Source organism: Salvelinus fontinalis, unplaced genomic scaffold (genome assembly GCF_029448725.1).
Source record: "Salvelinus fontinalis isolate EN_2023a unplaced genomic scaffold, ASM2944872v1 scaffold_0421, whole genome shotgun sequence".
Lineage (NCBI taxonomy): Eukaryota > Metazoa > Chordata > Actinopteri > Salmoniformes > Salmonidae > Salvelinus > Salvelinus fontinalis.
In genome coordinates this window covers 150,001-166,845 of record NW_026600630.1, presented here as the reverse complement: position 1 = coordinate 166,845, position 16,845 = coordinate 150,001, and the positions used below count along the sequence as shown (strand labels likewise).

Below are 16,845 nucleotides of genomic sequence, written 5' to 3'. Positions count from 1 at the left end.
GATGCCCAACTCGGAGAGGGTGGAGAGGAGGATCTGATGGTTCACAGTATCGAAGGCAGCCGATAGGTCTAGAAGGATGAGAGCAGAGGAGAGAGAGTTAGCTTTAGCAGTGCGGAGCGCCTCCGTGATACAGAGAAGAGCAGTCTCAGTTGAGTGACTAGTCTTGAAACCTGACTGATTTGGATCAAGAAGGTCATTCTGAGAGAGATAGCAGGAGAGCTGGCCAAGGACGGCACGTTCAAGAGTTTTGGAGAGAAAAGAAAGAAGGGATACTGGTCTGTAGTTGTTGACATCGGAGGGATCGAGTGTAGGTTTTTTCAGAAGGGGTGCAACTCTCGCTCTCTTGAAGACGGAAGGGACGTAGCCAGCGGTCAAGGATGAGTTGATGAGCGAGGTGAGGTAAGGTAGAAGGTCTCCGGAAATGGTCTGGAGAAGAGAGGAGGGGATAGGGTCAAGCGGGCAGGTTGTTGGGCGGCCGGCCGTCACAAGACGCGAGATTTCATCTGGAGAGAGAGGGGAGAAAGAGGTCAAAGCACAGGGTTGGGCAGTGTGAGCAGAACCAGCGGTGTCGTTTGACTTAGCAAACGAGGATCGGATGTCGTCGACCTTCTTTTCAAAATGGTTGACGAAGTCGTCTGCAGAGAGGGAGGAGGGGGGGGGGGGGGGGCGGAGGATTCAGGAGGGAGGAGAAGGTGGCAAAGAGCTTCCTAGGGTTAGAGGCAGATGCTTGGAATTTAGAGTGGTAGAAAGTGGCTTTAGCAGCAGAGACAGAAGAGGAAAATGTAGAGAGGAGGGAGTGAAAGGATGCCAGGTCCGCAGGGAGGCGAGTTTTCCTCCATTTCCGCTCGGCTGCCCGGAGCCCTGTTCTGTGAGCTCGCAATGAGTCGTCGAGCCACGGAGCGGGAGGGGAGGACCGAGCCGGCCTGGAGGATAGGGGACATAGAGAGTCAAAGGATGCAGAAAGGGAGGAGAGGAGGGTTGAGGAGGCAGAATCAGGAGATAGGTTGGAGAAGGTTTGGGCAGAGGGAAGAGATGATAGGATGGAAGAGGAGAGAGTAGCGGGGGAGAGAGAGCGGAGGTTGGGACGGCGCGATACCATCCGAGTAGGGGCAGTGTGGGAAGTGTTGGATGAGAGCGAGAGGGAAAAGGATACAAGGTAGTGGTCGGAGACTTGGAGGGGAGTTGCAATGAGGTTAGTGGAAGAACAGCATCTAGTAAAGATGAGGTCAAGCGTATTGCCTGCCTTGTGAGTAGGGGGGGAAGGTGAGAGGGTGAGGTCAAAAGAGGAGAGGAGTGGAAAGAAGGAGGCAGAGAGGAATGAGTCAAAGGTAGACATGGGGAGGTTAAAGTCACCCAGAACTGTGAGAGGTGAGCCGTCCTCAGGAAAGGAGCTTATCAAGGCATCAAGCTCATTGATGAACTCTCCAAGGGAACCTGGAGGGCGATAAATGATAAGGATGTTAAGCTTGAAAGGGCTGGTAACTGTGACAGCATGGAATTCAAAGGAGGCGATAGACAGATGGGTAAGGGGAGAAAGAGAGAATGACCACTTGGGAGAGATGAGGATCCCGGTGCCACCACCCCGCTGACCAGAAGGTCTCGGGGTGTGCGAGAACACGTGGGCAGACGAAGAGAGAGCAGTAGGAGTAGCAGTGTTATCTGTGGTGAGCCATGTTTCCGTCAGTGCCAGGAAGTCGAGGGACTGGAGGGACGCATAGGCTGAGATGAGCTCTGCCTTGTTGGCCGCAGATCGGCAGTTCCAGAGGCTACCGGAGACCTGGAACTCCACGTGGGTCGTGCGGGCTGGGACCACCAGGTTAGGGTGGGCGCGGCCACGCGGTGTGAAGCGTTTGTATGGTCTGTGCAGAGAGGAGAGAACAGGGATAGACAGACACATGGTTGACAGGCTACAGAAGAGGCTACGCTAATGCAAAGGAGATTAGAATGACAAGTGGGCTACACGTCTCGAATGTTCAGAAAGTTAAGCTTACGTTGCAAAAAATAAAAATAAAATACAAGATCTTATTGACTAAAATGATATAGTACTGCTGGCTGGTGAAGTAGCCTGGCTAGCAGTGGCTACGTTGTTGAAAGTGAAGCTGGCTAGGTAACCTCGACAATTTCACTAAATTTCTCTAAACTACACAATTATCATGGATACAAGGACAGCAAAGACAACTAGCTAACACTACGCTAATCAAGTCGTTCCGTTGTAATGTAAGTTTCTACAGTGCTGCTATTCGGTAGAAGTTGGCTAGCTAGCAGTGTTGGCTAGGTAGGAGGACGGCAGCGCGGCAGGCGAAAAATAGCTGGCTAGCTAACCGATAATTACTCAAAGCTACACAATTATCTTAGATAAAAAGATAGCAAAGAAAACTATGTAGCTAGCTAACACTACACAAGTCAAGTCGTTCCGTTGTAATGTAATCGTTTCTACAGTGCTGCTAATCGGTGGCTAGCTGGCTAGCTAGCAGGGTTGACTACGTTACGTTACGTTACGTTAGGGCGAGAATACCTGGCTAGCGAACCTCAGCGAACCTTGATAACTACACAATTATCACCGATACAAAGACGGTGTGTGTCTCTAGGACCTGTTATCTACCATGCTGCTCTAGGACCTGTTATCTACCATGCTGCTTGTTGACCAGTCTGGTGTGTGTCTCTAGGACCTGTTATCTACCATGCTGCTCTAGGACCTGTTATCTACCATGCTGCTTGTTGACCAGTCTGGTGTGTGTCTCTAGGACCTGTTATCTACCATACTGCTTGTTGACCAGTCTGGTGTGTGTCTCTAGGACCTGTTATCTACCATGCTGCTTGTTGACCAGTCTGGTGTGTGTCTCTAGGACCTGTTATCTACCATGCTGCTGGTTGACCAGTCTGGTGTGTGTCTCTAGGACCTGTTATCTACCATGCTGCTCTAGGACCTGTTATCTACCATGCTGCTTGTTGACCAGTCTGGTGTGTGTCTCTAGGACCTGTTATCTACCATGCTGCTTGTTGACCAGTCTGGTGTGTGTCTCTAGGACCTGTTATCTACCATGCTGCTTATTGACCAGTCTGGTGTGTGTCTCTAGGACCTGTTATCTACCATGCTGCTTGTTGACCAGTCTGGTGTGTGTCTCTAGGACCTGTTATCTACCATGCTGCTTGTTGACCAGTCTGGTGTGTGTCTCTAGGACCTGTTATCTACCATGCTGCTGGTTGACCAGTCTGGTGTGTGTCTCTAGGACCTGTTATCTACCATGCTGCTTGTTGACCAGTCTGGTGTGTGTCTCTAGGACCTGTTATCTACCATGCTGCTTGTTGACCAGTCTGGTGTGTGTCTCTAGGACCTGTTATCTACCATGCTGCTGGTTGACCAGTCTGGTGTGTGTCTCTAGGACCTGTTATCTACCATGCTGCTGGTTGACCAGTCTGGTGTGTGTCTCTAGGACCTGTTATCTACCATACTGCTTGTTGACCAGTCTGGTGTGTGTCTCTAGGACCTGTTATCTACCATGCTGCTTGTTGACCAGTCTGGTGTGTGTCTCTAGGACCTGTTATCTACCATGCTGCTTGTTGACCAGTCTGGTGTGTGTCTCTAGGACCTGTTATCTACCATGCTGCTTGTTGACCAGTCTGGTGTGTGTCTCTAGGACCTGTTATCTACCATGCTGCTTGTTGACCAGTCTGGTGTGTGTCTCTAGGACCTGTTATCTACCATGCTGCTCTAGGACCTGTTATCTACCATGCTGCTGGTTGACCAGTCTGGTGTGTGTCTCTAGGACCTGTTATCTACCATGCTGCTCTAGGACCTGTTATCTACCATGCTGCTGGTTGACCAGTCTGGTGTGTGTCTCTAGGACCTGTTATCTACCATGCTGCTTGTTGACCAGTCTGGTGTGTGTATCTAGGACCTGTTATCTACCATGCTGCTTGTTGACCAGTCTGGTGGTGTCTCTAGGACCTGTTATCTACCATGCTGCTTGTTGACCAGTCTGGTGTGTGTCTCTAGGACCTGTTATCTACCATGCTGCTTGTTGACCAGTCTGGTGTGTGTCTCTAGGACCTGTTATCTACCATGCTGCTTATTGACCAGTCTGGTGTGTGTCTCTAGGACCTGTTATCTACCATGCTGCTGGTTGACCAGTCTGGTGTGTGTCTCTAGGACCTGTTATCTACCATGCTGCTGGTTGACCAGTCTGGTGTGTGTCTCTAGGACCTGTTATCTACCATGCTGCTCTAGGACCTGTTATCTACCATGCTGCTGGTTGACCAGTCTGGTGTGTGTCTCTAGGACCTGTTATCTACCATGCTGCTGGTTGACCAGTCTGGTGTGTGTCTCTAGGACCTGTTATCTACCATGCTGCTTGTTGACCAGTCTGGTGTGTGTCTCTAGGACCTGTTATCTACCATGCTGCTGGTTGACCAGTCTGGTGTGTGTCTCTAGGACCTGTTATCTACCATGCTGCTTGTTGACCAGTCTGGTGTGTGTCTCTAGGACCTGTTATCTACCATGCTGCTCTAGGACCTGTTATCTACCATGCTGCTGGTTGACCAGTCTGGTGTGTGTCTCTAGGACCTGTTATCTACCATGCTGCTGGTTGACCAGTCTGGTGTGTGTCTCTAGGACCTGTTATCTACCATGCTGCTTGTTGACCAGTCTGGTGTGTGTCTCTAGGACCTGTTATCTACCATGCTGCTTGTTGACCAGTCTGGTGTATGTCTCTAGGACCTGTTATCTACCATGCTGCTTGTTGACCAGTCTGGTGTGTGTCTCTAGGACCTGTTATCTACCATGCTGCTGGTTGACCAGTCTGGTGTGTGTCTCTAGGACCTGTTATCTACCATGCTGCTTGTTGACCAGTCTGGTGTGTGTCTCTAGGACCTGTTATCTACCATGCTGCTTGTTGACCAGTCTGGTGTGTGTCTCTAGGACCTGTTATCTACCATGCTGCTTGTTGACCAGTCTGGTGTGTGTCTCTAGGACCTGTTATCTACCATGCTGCTTGTTGACCAGTCTGGTGGTGTCTCTAGGACCTGTTATCTACCATGCTGCTTGTTGACCAGTCTGGTGTGTGTCTCTAGGACCTGTTATCTACCATGCTGCTTGTTGACCAGTCTGGTGTGTGTCTCTAGGACCTGTTATCTACCATGCTGCTGGTTGACCAGTCTGGTGTGTGTCTCTAGGACCTGTTATCTACCATGCTGCTTGTTGACCAGTCTGGTGTGTGTCTCTAGGACCTGTTATCTACCATGCTGCTGGTTGACCAGTCTGGTGTGTGTCTCTAGGACCTGTTATCTACCATGCTGCTCTAGGACCTGTTATCTACCATGCTGCTTGTTGACCAGTCTGGTGTGTGTCTCTAGGACCTGTTATCTACCATGCTGCTTGTTGACCAGTCTGGTGTGTGTCTCTAGGACCTGTTATCTACCATGCTGCTTGTTGACCAGTCTGGTGTGTGTCTCTAGGACCTGTTATCTACCATGCTGCTGGTTGACCAGTCTGGTGTGTGTCTCTAGGACCTGTTATCTACCATGCTGCTGGTTGACCAGTCTGGTGTGTGTCTCTAGGACCTGTTATCTACCATGCTGCTTGTTGACCAGTCTGGTGTGTGTCTCTAGGACCTGTTATCTACCATGCTGCTGGTTGACCAGTCTGGTGTGTGTCTCTAGGACCTGTTATCTACCATGCTGCTTGTTGACCAGTCTGGTGTGTGTCTCTAGGACCTGTTATCTACCATGCTGCTTGTTGACCAGTCTGGTGTGTGTCTCTAGGACCTGTTATCTACCATGCTGCTGGTTGACCAGTCTGGTGTGTGTCTCTAGGACCTGCTATCTACCATGCTGCTGGTTGACCAGTCTGGTGTGTGTCTCTAGGACCTGTTATCTACCATGCTGCTGGTTGACCAGTCTGGTGTGTGTCTCTAGGACCTGTTATCTACCATGCTGCTTGTTGACCAGTCTGGTGTGTGTCTCTAGGACCTGTTATCTACCATGCTGCTGGTTGACCAGTCTGGTGTGTGTCTCTAGGACCTGTTATCTACCATGCTGCTTGTTGACCAGTCTGGTGTGTGTCTCTAGGACCTGTTATCTACCATGCTGCTGGTTGACCAGTCTGGTGTGTGTCTCTAGGACCTGTTATCTACCATGCTGCTGGTTGACCAGTCTGGTGTGTGTCTCTAGGACCTGTTATCTACCATGCTGCTTCTTGACCAGTCTGGTGTGTGTCTCTAGGACCTGTTATCTACCATGCTGCTTGTTGACCAGTCTGGTGTGTGTCTCTAGGACCTGTTATCTACCATGCTGCTGGTTGACCAGTCTGGTGTGTGTCTCTAGGACCTGTTATCTACCATGCTGCTGGTTGACCAGTCTGGTGTGTGTCTCTAGGACCTGTTATCTACCATGCTGCTGGTTGACCAGTCTGGTGTGTGTCTCTAGGACCTGTTATCTACCATGCTGCTCTAGGACCTGTTATCTACCATGCTGCTTGTTGACCAGTCTGGTGTGTGTGTCCGTGTCCGTGTCTCTAGGACCTGTTATCTACCATGCTGCTCTAGGACCTGTTATCTACCATGCTGCTGGTTGACCAGTCTGGTGTGTGTCTCTAGGACCTGTTATCTACCATGCTGCTTGTTGACCAGTCTGGTGTGTGTCTCTAGGACCTGTTATCTACCATGCTGCTGGTTGACCAGTCTGGTGTGTGTCTCTAGGACCTGTTATCTACCATGCTGCTGGTTGACCAGTCTGGTGTGTGTCTCTAGGACCTGTTATCTACCATGCTGCTGGTTGACCAGTCTGGTGTGTGTCTCTAGGACCTGTTATCTACCATGCTGCTGGTTGACCAGTCTGGTGTGTGTCTCTAGGACCTGTTATCTACCATGCTGCTTGTTGACCAGTCTGGTGTGTGTCTCTAGGACCTGTTATCTACCATGCTGCTGGTTGACCAGTCTGGTGTGTGTCTCTAGGACCTGTTATCTACCATGCTGCTGGTTGACCAGTCTGGTGTGTGTCTCTAGGACCTGTTATCTACCATGCTGCTGGTTGACCAGTCTGGTGTGTGTCTCTAGGACCTGTTATCTACCATGCTGCTGGTTGACCAGTCTGGTGTGTGTCTCTAGGACCTGTTATCTACCATGCTGCTGGTTGACCAGTCTGGTGTGTGTCTCTAGGACCTGTTATCTACCATGCTGCTGGTTGACCAGTCTGGTGTGTGTCTCTAGGACCTGTTATCTACCATGCTGCTTGTTGACCAGTCTGGTGTGTGTCTCTAGGACCTGTTATCTACCATGCTGCTGGTTGACCAGTCTGGTGTGTGTCTCTAGGACCTGTTATCTACCATGCTGCTGGTTGACCAGTCTGGTGTGTGTCTCTAGGACCTGTTATCTACCATGCTGCTGGTTGACCAGTCTGGTGTGTGTCTCTAGGACCTGTTATCTACCATGCTGCTTGTTGACCAGTCTGGTGTGTGTCTCTAGGACCTGTTATCTACCATGCTGCTGGTTGACCAGTCTGGTGTGTGTCTCTAGGACCTGTTATCTACCATGCTGCTGGTTGACCAGTCTGGTGTGTGTCTCTAGGACCTGTTATCTACCATGCTGCTTGTTGACCAGTCTGGTGTGTGTCTCTAGGACCTGTTATCTACCATGCTGCTGGTTGACCAGTCTGGTGTGTGTCTCTAGGACCTGTTATCTACCATGCTGCTCTAGGACCTGTTATCTACCATGCTGCTTGTTGACCAGTCTGGTGTGTGTCTCTAGGACCTGTTATCTACCATGCTGCTGGTTGACCAGTCTGGTGTGTGTCTCTAGGACCTGTTATCTACCATGCTGCTCTAGGACCTGTTATCTACCATGCTGCTGGTTGACCAGTCTGGTGTGTGTCTCTAGGACCTGTTATCTACCATGCTGCTCTAGGACCTGTTATCTACCATGCTGCTTGTTGACCAGTCTGGTGTGTGTCTCTAGGACCTGTTATCTACCATGCTGCTGGTTGACCAGTCTGGTGTGTGTCTCTAGGACCTGTTATCTACCATGCTGCTCTAGGACCTGTTATCTACCATGCTGCTGGTTGACCAGTCTGGTGTGTGTCTCTAGGACCTGTTATCTACCATGCTGCTGGTTGACCAGTCTGGTGTGTGTCTCTAGGACCTGTTATCTACCATGCTGCTGGTTGACCAGTCTGGTGTGTGTCTCTAGGACCTGTTATCTACCATGCTGCTGGTTGACCAGTCTGGTGTGTGTCTCTAGGACCTGTTATCTACCATGCTGCTTGTTGACCAGTCTGGTGTGTGTCTCTAGGACCTGTTATCTACCATGCTGCTTGTTGACCAGTCTGGTGTGTGTCTCTAGGACCTGTTATCTACCATGCTGCTGGTTGACCAGTCTGGTGTGTGTCTCTAGGACCTGTTATCTACCATGCTGCTGGTTGACCAGTCTGGTGTGTGTCTCTAGGACCTGTTATCTACCATGCTGCTTGTTGACCAGTCTGGTGTGTGTCTCTAGGACCTGTTATCTACCATGCTGCTGGTTGACCAGTCTGGTGTGTGTCTCTAGGACCTGTTATCTACCATGCTGCTTGTTGACCAGTCTGGTGTGTGTCTCTAGGACCTGTTATCTACCATGCTGCTCTAGGACCTGTTATCTACCATGCTGCTGGTTGACCAGTCTGGTGTGTGTCTCTAGGACCTGTTATCTACCATGCTGCTTGTTGACCAGTCTGGTGTGTGTCTCTAGGACCTGTTATCTACCATGCTGCTTGTTGACCAGTCTGGTGTGTGTCTCTAGGACCTGTTATCTACCATGCTGCTTGTTGACCAGTCTGGTGTGTGTCTCTAGGACCTGTTATCTACCATGCTGCTGGTTGACCAGTCTGGTGTGTGTCTCTAGGACCTGTTATCTACCATGCTGCTGGTTGACCAGTCTGGTGTGTGTCTCTAGGACCTGTTATCTACCATGCTGCTCTAGGACCTGTTATCTACCATGCTGCTTGTTGACCAGTCTGGTGTGTGTCTCTAGGACCTGTTATCTACCATGCTGCTTGTTGACCAGTCTGGTGTGTGTGTCCGTGTCCGTGTCTCTAGGACCTGTTATCTACCATGCTGCTCTAGGACCTGTTATCTACCATGTTTGCTGGTTGACCAGTCTGGTGTGTGTCTCTAGGACCTGTTATCTACCATGCTGCTCTAGGACCTGTTATCTACCATGCTGCTGGTTGACCAGTCTGGTGGTGTCTCTAGGACCTGTTATCTACCATGCTGCTTGTTGACCAGTCTGGTGTGTGTCTCTAGGACCTGTTATCTACCATGCTGCTGGTTGACCAGTCTGGTGTGTGTCTCTAGGACCTGTTATCTACCATGCTGCTGGTTGACCAGTCTGGTGTGTGTCTCTAGGACCTGTTATCTACCATGCTGCTGGTTGACCAGTCTGGTGTGTGTCTCTAGGACCTGTTATCTACCATGCTGCTGGTTGACCAGTCTGGTGTGTGTCTCTAGGACCTGTTATCTACCATGCTGCTGGTTGACCAGTCTGGTGTGTGTCTCTAGGACCTGTTATCTACCATGCTGCTGGTTTACCAGTCTGGTGTGTGTCTCTAGGACCTGTTATCTACCATGCTGCTTGTTGACCAGTCTGGTGTGTGTCTCTAGGACCTGTTATCTACCATGCTGCTGGTTGACCAGTCTGGTGTGTGTCTCTAGGACCTGTTATCTACCATGCTGCTGGTTGACCAGTCTGGTGTGTGTCTCTAGGACCTGTTATCTACCATGCTGCTCTAGGACCTGTTATCTACCATGCTGCTTGTTGACCAGTCTGGTGTGTGTCTCTAGGACCTGTTATCTACCATGCTGCTTGTTGACCAGTCTGGTGTGTGTCTCTAGGACCTGTTATCTACCATGCTGCTTGTTGACCAGTCTGGTGTGTGTCTCTAGGACCTGTTATCTACCATGCTGCTCTAGGACCTGTTATCTACCATGCTGCTTGTTGACCAGTCTGGTGGTGTCTCTAGGACCTGTTATCTACCATGCTGCTTGTTGACCAGTCTGGTGTGTGTCTCTAGGACCTGTTATCTACCATGCTGCTGGTTGACCAGTCTGGTGTGTGTCTCTAGGACCTGTTATCTACCATGCTGCTGGTTGACCAGTCTGGTGTGTGTCTCTAGGACCTGTTATCTACCATGCTGCTGGTTGACCAGTCTGGTGTGTGTCTCTAGGACCTGTTATCTACCATGCTGCTCTAGGACCTGTTATCTACCATGCTGCTGGTTGACCAGTCTGGTGTGTGTCTCTAGGACCTGTTATCTACCATGCTGCTCTAGGACCTGTTATCTACCATGCTGCTTGTTGACCAGTCTGGTGTGTGTCTCTAGGACCTGTTATCTACCATGCTGCTTGTTGACCAGTCTGGTGTGTGTCTCTAGGACCTGTTATCTACCATGCTGCTTGTTGACCAGTCTGGTGTGTGTCTCTAGGACCTGTTATCTACCATACTGCTTGTTGACCAGTCTGGTGTGTGTCTCTAGGACCTGTTATCTACCATGCTGCTCTAGGACCTGTTATCTACCATGCTGCTGGTTGACCAGTCTGGTGTGTGTCTCTAGGACCTGTTATCTACCATGCTGCTCTAGGACCTGTTATCTACCATGCTGCTGGTTGACCAGTCTGGTGTGTGTCTCTAGGACCTGTTATCTACCATGCTGCTGGTTGACCAGTCTGGTGTGTGTCTCTAGGACCTGTTATCTACCATGCTGCTGGTTGACCAGTCTGGTGTGTGTCTCTAGGACCTGTTATCTACCATGCTGCTGGTTGACCAGTCTGGTGTGTGTCTCTAGGACCTGTTATCTACCATGCTGCTTGTTGACCAGTCTGGTGTGTGTCTCTAGGACCTGTTATCTACCATGCTGCTGGTTGACCAGTCTGGTGTGTGTCTCTAGGACCTGTTATCTACCATGCTGCTGGTTGACCAGTCTGGTGTGTGTCTCTAGGACCTGTTATCTACCATGCTGCTTGTTGACCAGTCTGGTGTGTGTCTCTAGGACCTGTTATCTACCATGCTGCTGGTTGACCAGTCTGGTGTGTGTCTCTAGGACCTGTTATCTACCATGCTGCTGGTTGACCAGTCTGGTGTGTGTCTCTAGGACCTGTTATCTACCATGCTGCTGGTTGACCAGTCTGGTGTGTGTCTCTAGGACCTGTTATCTACCATGCTGCTTGTTGACCAGTCTGGTGTGTGTCTCTAGGACCTGTTATCTACCATGCTGCTGGTTGACCAGTCTGGTGTGTGTCTCTAGGACCTGTTATCTACCATGCTGCTTGTTGACCAGTCTGGTGTGTGTCTCTAGGACCTGTTATCTACCATGCTGCTTGTTGACCAGTCTGGTGTGTGTCTCTAGGACCTGTTATCTACCATGCTGCTGGTTGACCAGTCTGGTGGTGTCTCTAGGACCTGTTATCTACCATGCTGCTTGTTGACCAGTCTGGTGTGTGTCTCTAGGACCTGTTATCTACCATGCTGCTGGTTGACCAGTCTGGTGTGTGTCTCTAGGACCTGTTATCTACCATGCTGCTGGTTGACCAGTCTGGTGTGTGTCTCTAGGACCTGTTATCTACCATGCTGCTGGTTGACCAGTCTGGTGTGTGTCTCTAGGACCTGTTATCTACCATGCTGCTTGTTGACCAGTCTGGTGTGTGTCTCTAGGACCTGTTATCTACCATGCTGCTTGTTGACCAGTCTGGTGTGTGTGTCCGTGTCCGTGTCTCTAGGACCTGTTATCTACCATGCTGCTCTAGGACCTGTTATCTACCATGCTGCTGGTTGACCAGTCTGGTGTGTGTCTCTAGGACCTGTTATCTACCATGCTGCTTGTTGACCAGTCTGGTGTGTGTCTCTAGGACCTGTTATCTACCATGCTGCTGGTTGACCAGTCTGGTGTGTGTCTCTAGGACCTGTTATCTACCATGCTGCTGGTTGACCAGTCTGGTGTGTGTCTCTAGGACCTGTTATCTACCATGCTGCTGGTTGACCAGTCTGGTGTGTGTCTCTAGGACCTGTTATCTACCATGCTGCTTGTTGACCAGTCTGGTGTGTGTCTCTAGGACCTGTTATCTACCATGCTGCTGGTTGACCAGTCTGGTGTGTGTCTCTAGGACCTGTTATCTACCATGCTGCTTGTTGACCAGTCTGGTGTGTGTCTCTAGGACCTGTTATCTACCATGCTGCTGGTTGACCAGTCTGGTGTGTGTCTCTAGGACCTGTTATCTACCATGCTGCTGGTTGACCAGTCTGGTGTGTGTCTCTAGGACCTGTTATCTACCATGCTGCTGGTTGACCAGTCTGGTGTGTGTCTCTAGGACCTGTTATCTACCATGCTGCTTGTTGACCAGTCTGGTGTGTGTCTCTAGGACCTGTTATCTACCATGCTGCTGGTTGACCAGTCTGGTGTGTGTCTCTAGGACCTGTTATCTACCATGCTGCTGGTTGACCAGTCTGGTGTGTGTCTCTAGGACCTGTTATCTACCATGCTGCTGGTTGACCAGTCTGGTGTGTGTCTCTAGGACCTGTTATCTACCATGCTGCTGGTTGACCAGTCTGGTGTGTGTCTCTAGGACCTGTTATCTACCATGCTGCTGGTTGACCAGTCTGGTGTGTGTCTCTAGGACCTGTTATCTACCATGCTGCTCTAGGACCTGTTATCTACCATGCTGCTTGTTGACCAGTCTGGTGTGTGTCTCTAGGACCTGTTATCTACCATGCTGCTTGTTGACCAGTCTGGTGTGTGTCTCTAGGACCTGTTATCTACCATGCTGCTTGTTGACCAGTCTGGTGTGTGTCTCTAGGACCTGTTATCTACCATGCTGCTGGTTGACCAGTCTGGTGTGTGTCTCTAGGACCTGTTATCTACCATGCTGCTTGTTGACCAGTCTGGTGTGTGTCTCTAGGACCTGTTATCTACCATGCTGCTGGTTGACCAGTCTGGTGTGTGTCTCTAGGACCTGTTATCTACCATGCTGCTGGTTGACCAGTCTGGTGTGTGTCTCTAGGACCTGTTATCTACCATGCTGCTGGTTGACCAGTCTGGTGTGTGTCTCTAGGACCTGTTATCTACCATGCTGCTGGTTGACCAGTCTGGTGTGTGTCTCTAGGACCTGTTATCTACCATGCTGCTTGTTGACCAGTCTGGTGTGTGTCTCTAGGACCTGTTATCTACCATGCTGCTTGTTGACCAGTCTGGTGTGTGTCTCTAGGACCTGTTATCTACCATGCTGCTGGTTGACCAGTCTGGTGTGTGTCTCTAGGACCTGTTATCTACCATGCTGCTGGTTGACCAGTCTGGTGTGTGTGTCCGTGTCCGTGTCTCTAGGATCTCCTCTCCAAGATGCTGCATGTTGATCCTCACCAGCGTTATTCAGCTGAACAGGTCCTGAAACACGCCTGGATCATGCAACGAGACACGTTACCACACTTCCAGCTCGCACGCCACGACGCACCACACCTCGTTAAGGTAACACACACGCCACGACGCACCACACCTCGTTAAGGTAACACACACGCCACGACGCACCACACCTCGTTAAGGTAACACACACGCCACGACGCACCACACCTCGTTAAGGTAACACACACGCCACGACGCACCACACCTCGTTAAGGTAACACACACGCCACGACGCACCACACCTCGTTAAGGTAACACACACGCCACGACGCACCACACCTCGTTAAGGTAACACACACGCCACGACGCACCACACCTCGTTAAGGTAACACACACGCCACGACGCACCACACCTCGTTAAGGTAACACACACGCCACGACGCACCACACCTCGTTAAGGTAACACACACACCGCACCTCGTTAAGGTAACACACACACCACACCTCGTTAAGGTAACACACACACCACGACGCACCACACCTCGTTAAGGTAACACACACACCGCACCTCGTTAAGGTAACACACACACCACACCTCGTTAAGGTAACACACACACCACGACGCACCACACCTCGTTAAGGTAACACACACACCACACCTCGTTAAGGTAACACACACACCACACCTCGTTAAGGTAACACACACACCACACCTCGTTAAGGTAACACACACACCACACCTCGTTAAGGTAACACACACACCACACCTCGTTAAGGTAACACACACACCACACCTCGTTAAGGTAACACACACACCACACCTCGTTAAGGTAACACACACACCACACCTCGTTAAGGTAACACACACACCGCACCTCGTTAAGGTAACACACACACCGCACCTCGTTAAGGTAACACACACACACCACACCTCGTTAAGGTAACACACACACCACACTTTGTTAAGGTAACACACACACCACACTTTGTTAAGGTAACACACACACCACACCTCGTTAAGGTAACACACACACCACACCTCGTTAAGGTAACACACACACCACACCTCGTTAAGGTAACACACACACCGCACCTCGTTAAGGTAACACACACACCGCACCTCGTTAAGGTAACACACACACCGCACCTCGTTAAGGTAACACACACACCGCACCTCGTTAAGGTAACACACACACCGCACCTCGTTAAGGTAACACACACACCGCACCTCGTTAAGGTAACACACACACCACACCTCGTTAAGGTAACACACACACCGCACCTCGTTAAGGTAACACACACACCGCACCTCGTTAAGGTAACACACACACCGCACCTCGTTAAGGTAACACACACACCGCACCTCGTTAAGGTAACACACACACCGCACCTCGTTAAGGTAACACACACACCGCACCTCGTTAAGGTAACACACACACCGCACCTCGTTAAGGTAACACACACACCGCACCTCGTTAAGGTAACACACACACCGCACCTCGTTAAGGTAACACACACACCGCACCTCGTTAAGGTAACACACACACCGCACCTCGTTAAGGTAACACACACACCGCACCTCGTTAAGGTAACACACACACCGCACCTCGTTAAGGTAACACACACACCGCACCTCGTTAAGGTAACACACACACCACACCTCGTTAAGGTAACACACACACCACACCTCGTTAAGGTAACACACACACCACGACGCACCACACCTCGTTAAGGTAACACACACACCGCACCTCGTTAAGGTAACACACACACCACACCTCGTTAAGGTAACACACACACCACACCTCGTTAAGGTAACACACACACCACACCTCGTTAAGGTAACACACACACCACACCTCGTTAAGGTAACACACACACCACGACGCACCACACCTCGTTAAGGTAACACACACACCACACCTCGTTAAGGTAACACACACACCACGACGCACCACACCTCGTTAAGGTAACACACACACCACACCTCGTTAAGGTAACACACACACCACGACGCACCACACCTCGTTAAGGTAACACACACGCCACGACGCACCACACCTCGTTAAGGTAACACACACACCACACCTCGTTAAGGTAACACACACACCACACCTCGTTAAGGTAACACACACACCGCACCTCGTTAAGGTAACACACACACCACACCTCGTTAAGGTAACACACACACCGCACCTCGTTAAGGTAACACACACACCACACCTCGTTAAGGTAACACACACGCCACGACGGTGCTTTACTGTCAACTCCTTTAGCCAGTTAACTATGGTGCTCTACTGTCAACCCCTTTAGCCAGTTAACTATGGTGCTCTACTGTCAACCCCTTTAGTTAACTATGGTGCTCTACTGTCAACCCCTTTAGCCAGTTAACTATGGTGCTCTACTGTCAACCCCTTTAGCCAGGTAACTATGGTGCTCTACTGTCAACCCCTTTAGCCAGTTAACTATGGTGCTCTACTGTCAACCCCTTTAGCCAGGTAACTATGGTGCTCTACTGTCAACCCCTTTAGCCAGGTAACTATGGTGCTCTACTGTCAACCCCTTTAGTTAACTATGGTGCTCTACTGTCAACCCCTTTAGCCAGTTAACTATGGTGCTCTACTGTCAACCCCTTTAGCCAGGTAACTATGGTGCTCTACTGTCAACCCCTTTAGTTAACTATGGTGCTCTACTGTCAACCCCTTTAGTTAACTATGGTGCTCTACTGTCAACCCCTTTAGCCAGTTAACTATGGTGCTCTACTGTCAACCCCTTTAGTTAACTATGGTGCTCTACTGTCAACCCCTTTAGCCAGTTAACTATGGTGCTCTACTGTCAACCCCTTTAGCAAGTTAACTATGGTGCTCTACTGTCAACCCCTTTAGTTAACTATGGTGCTCTACTGTCAACCCCTTTAGTTAACTATGGTGCTCTACTGTCAACCCCTTTAGCAAGTTAACTATGGTGCTCTACTGTCAACCCCTTTAGTTAACTATGGTGCTCTACTGTCAACCCCTTTAGCAAGTTAACTATGGTGCTCTACTGTCAATCCCTTTAGTTAACTATGGTGCTCTACTGTCAACCCCTTTAGTTAACTATGGTGCTCTACTGTCAACCCCTTTAACCAGTTAACTATGGTGCTCTACTGTCAACCCCTTTAGCCAGTTAACTATGGTGGTCTACTGTCAACCCCTTTATCCAGTTAACTATGGTGCTCTACTGTCAACCCCTTTAGCCAGTTAACTATGGTGCTCTACTGTCAACCCCTTTAGCCAGTTAACTATGGTGCTCTACTGTCAACCCCTTTAGCCAGTTAACTATGGTGCTCTACTGTCAACCCCTTTAGCCAGTTAACTATGGTGCTCTACTGTCAACCCCTTTATCCAGTTAACTATGGTGCTCTACTGTCAACCCCTTTAGCCAGTTAACTATGGTGCTTTACTGTCAACCCCTTTAGCCAGTTAACTATGGTGCTTTACTGTCAACCCCTTT

At 50.0% G+C, this 16,845-nt stretch overlaps 1 protein-coding gene across 1 annotated transcript in view; it reads left to right on the top strand.

The window, feature by feature from the left end:
- The first annotated feature begins 13,269 nt into the window (after positions 1 to 13,269).
- The window catches only part of LOC129845994 (ribosomal protein S6 kinase alpha-6-like), a 7,422-nt gene continuing 3,846 nt past the window's right edge, over positions 13,270 to 16,845 (top strand). Inside the window, exon 1 of the mRNA XM_055913988.1 lies at positions 13,270 to 13,479. Coding sequence (XP_055769963.1) covers positions 13,354 to 13,479 — 126 coding nt within the window. The 5' untranslated portion in view covers positions 13,270 to 13,353. The remainder of the gene's footprint in view (positions 13,480 to 16,845) is intronic.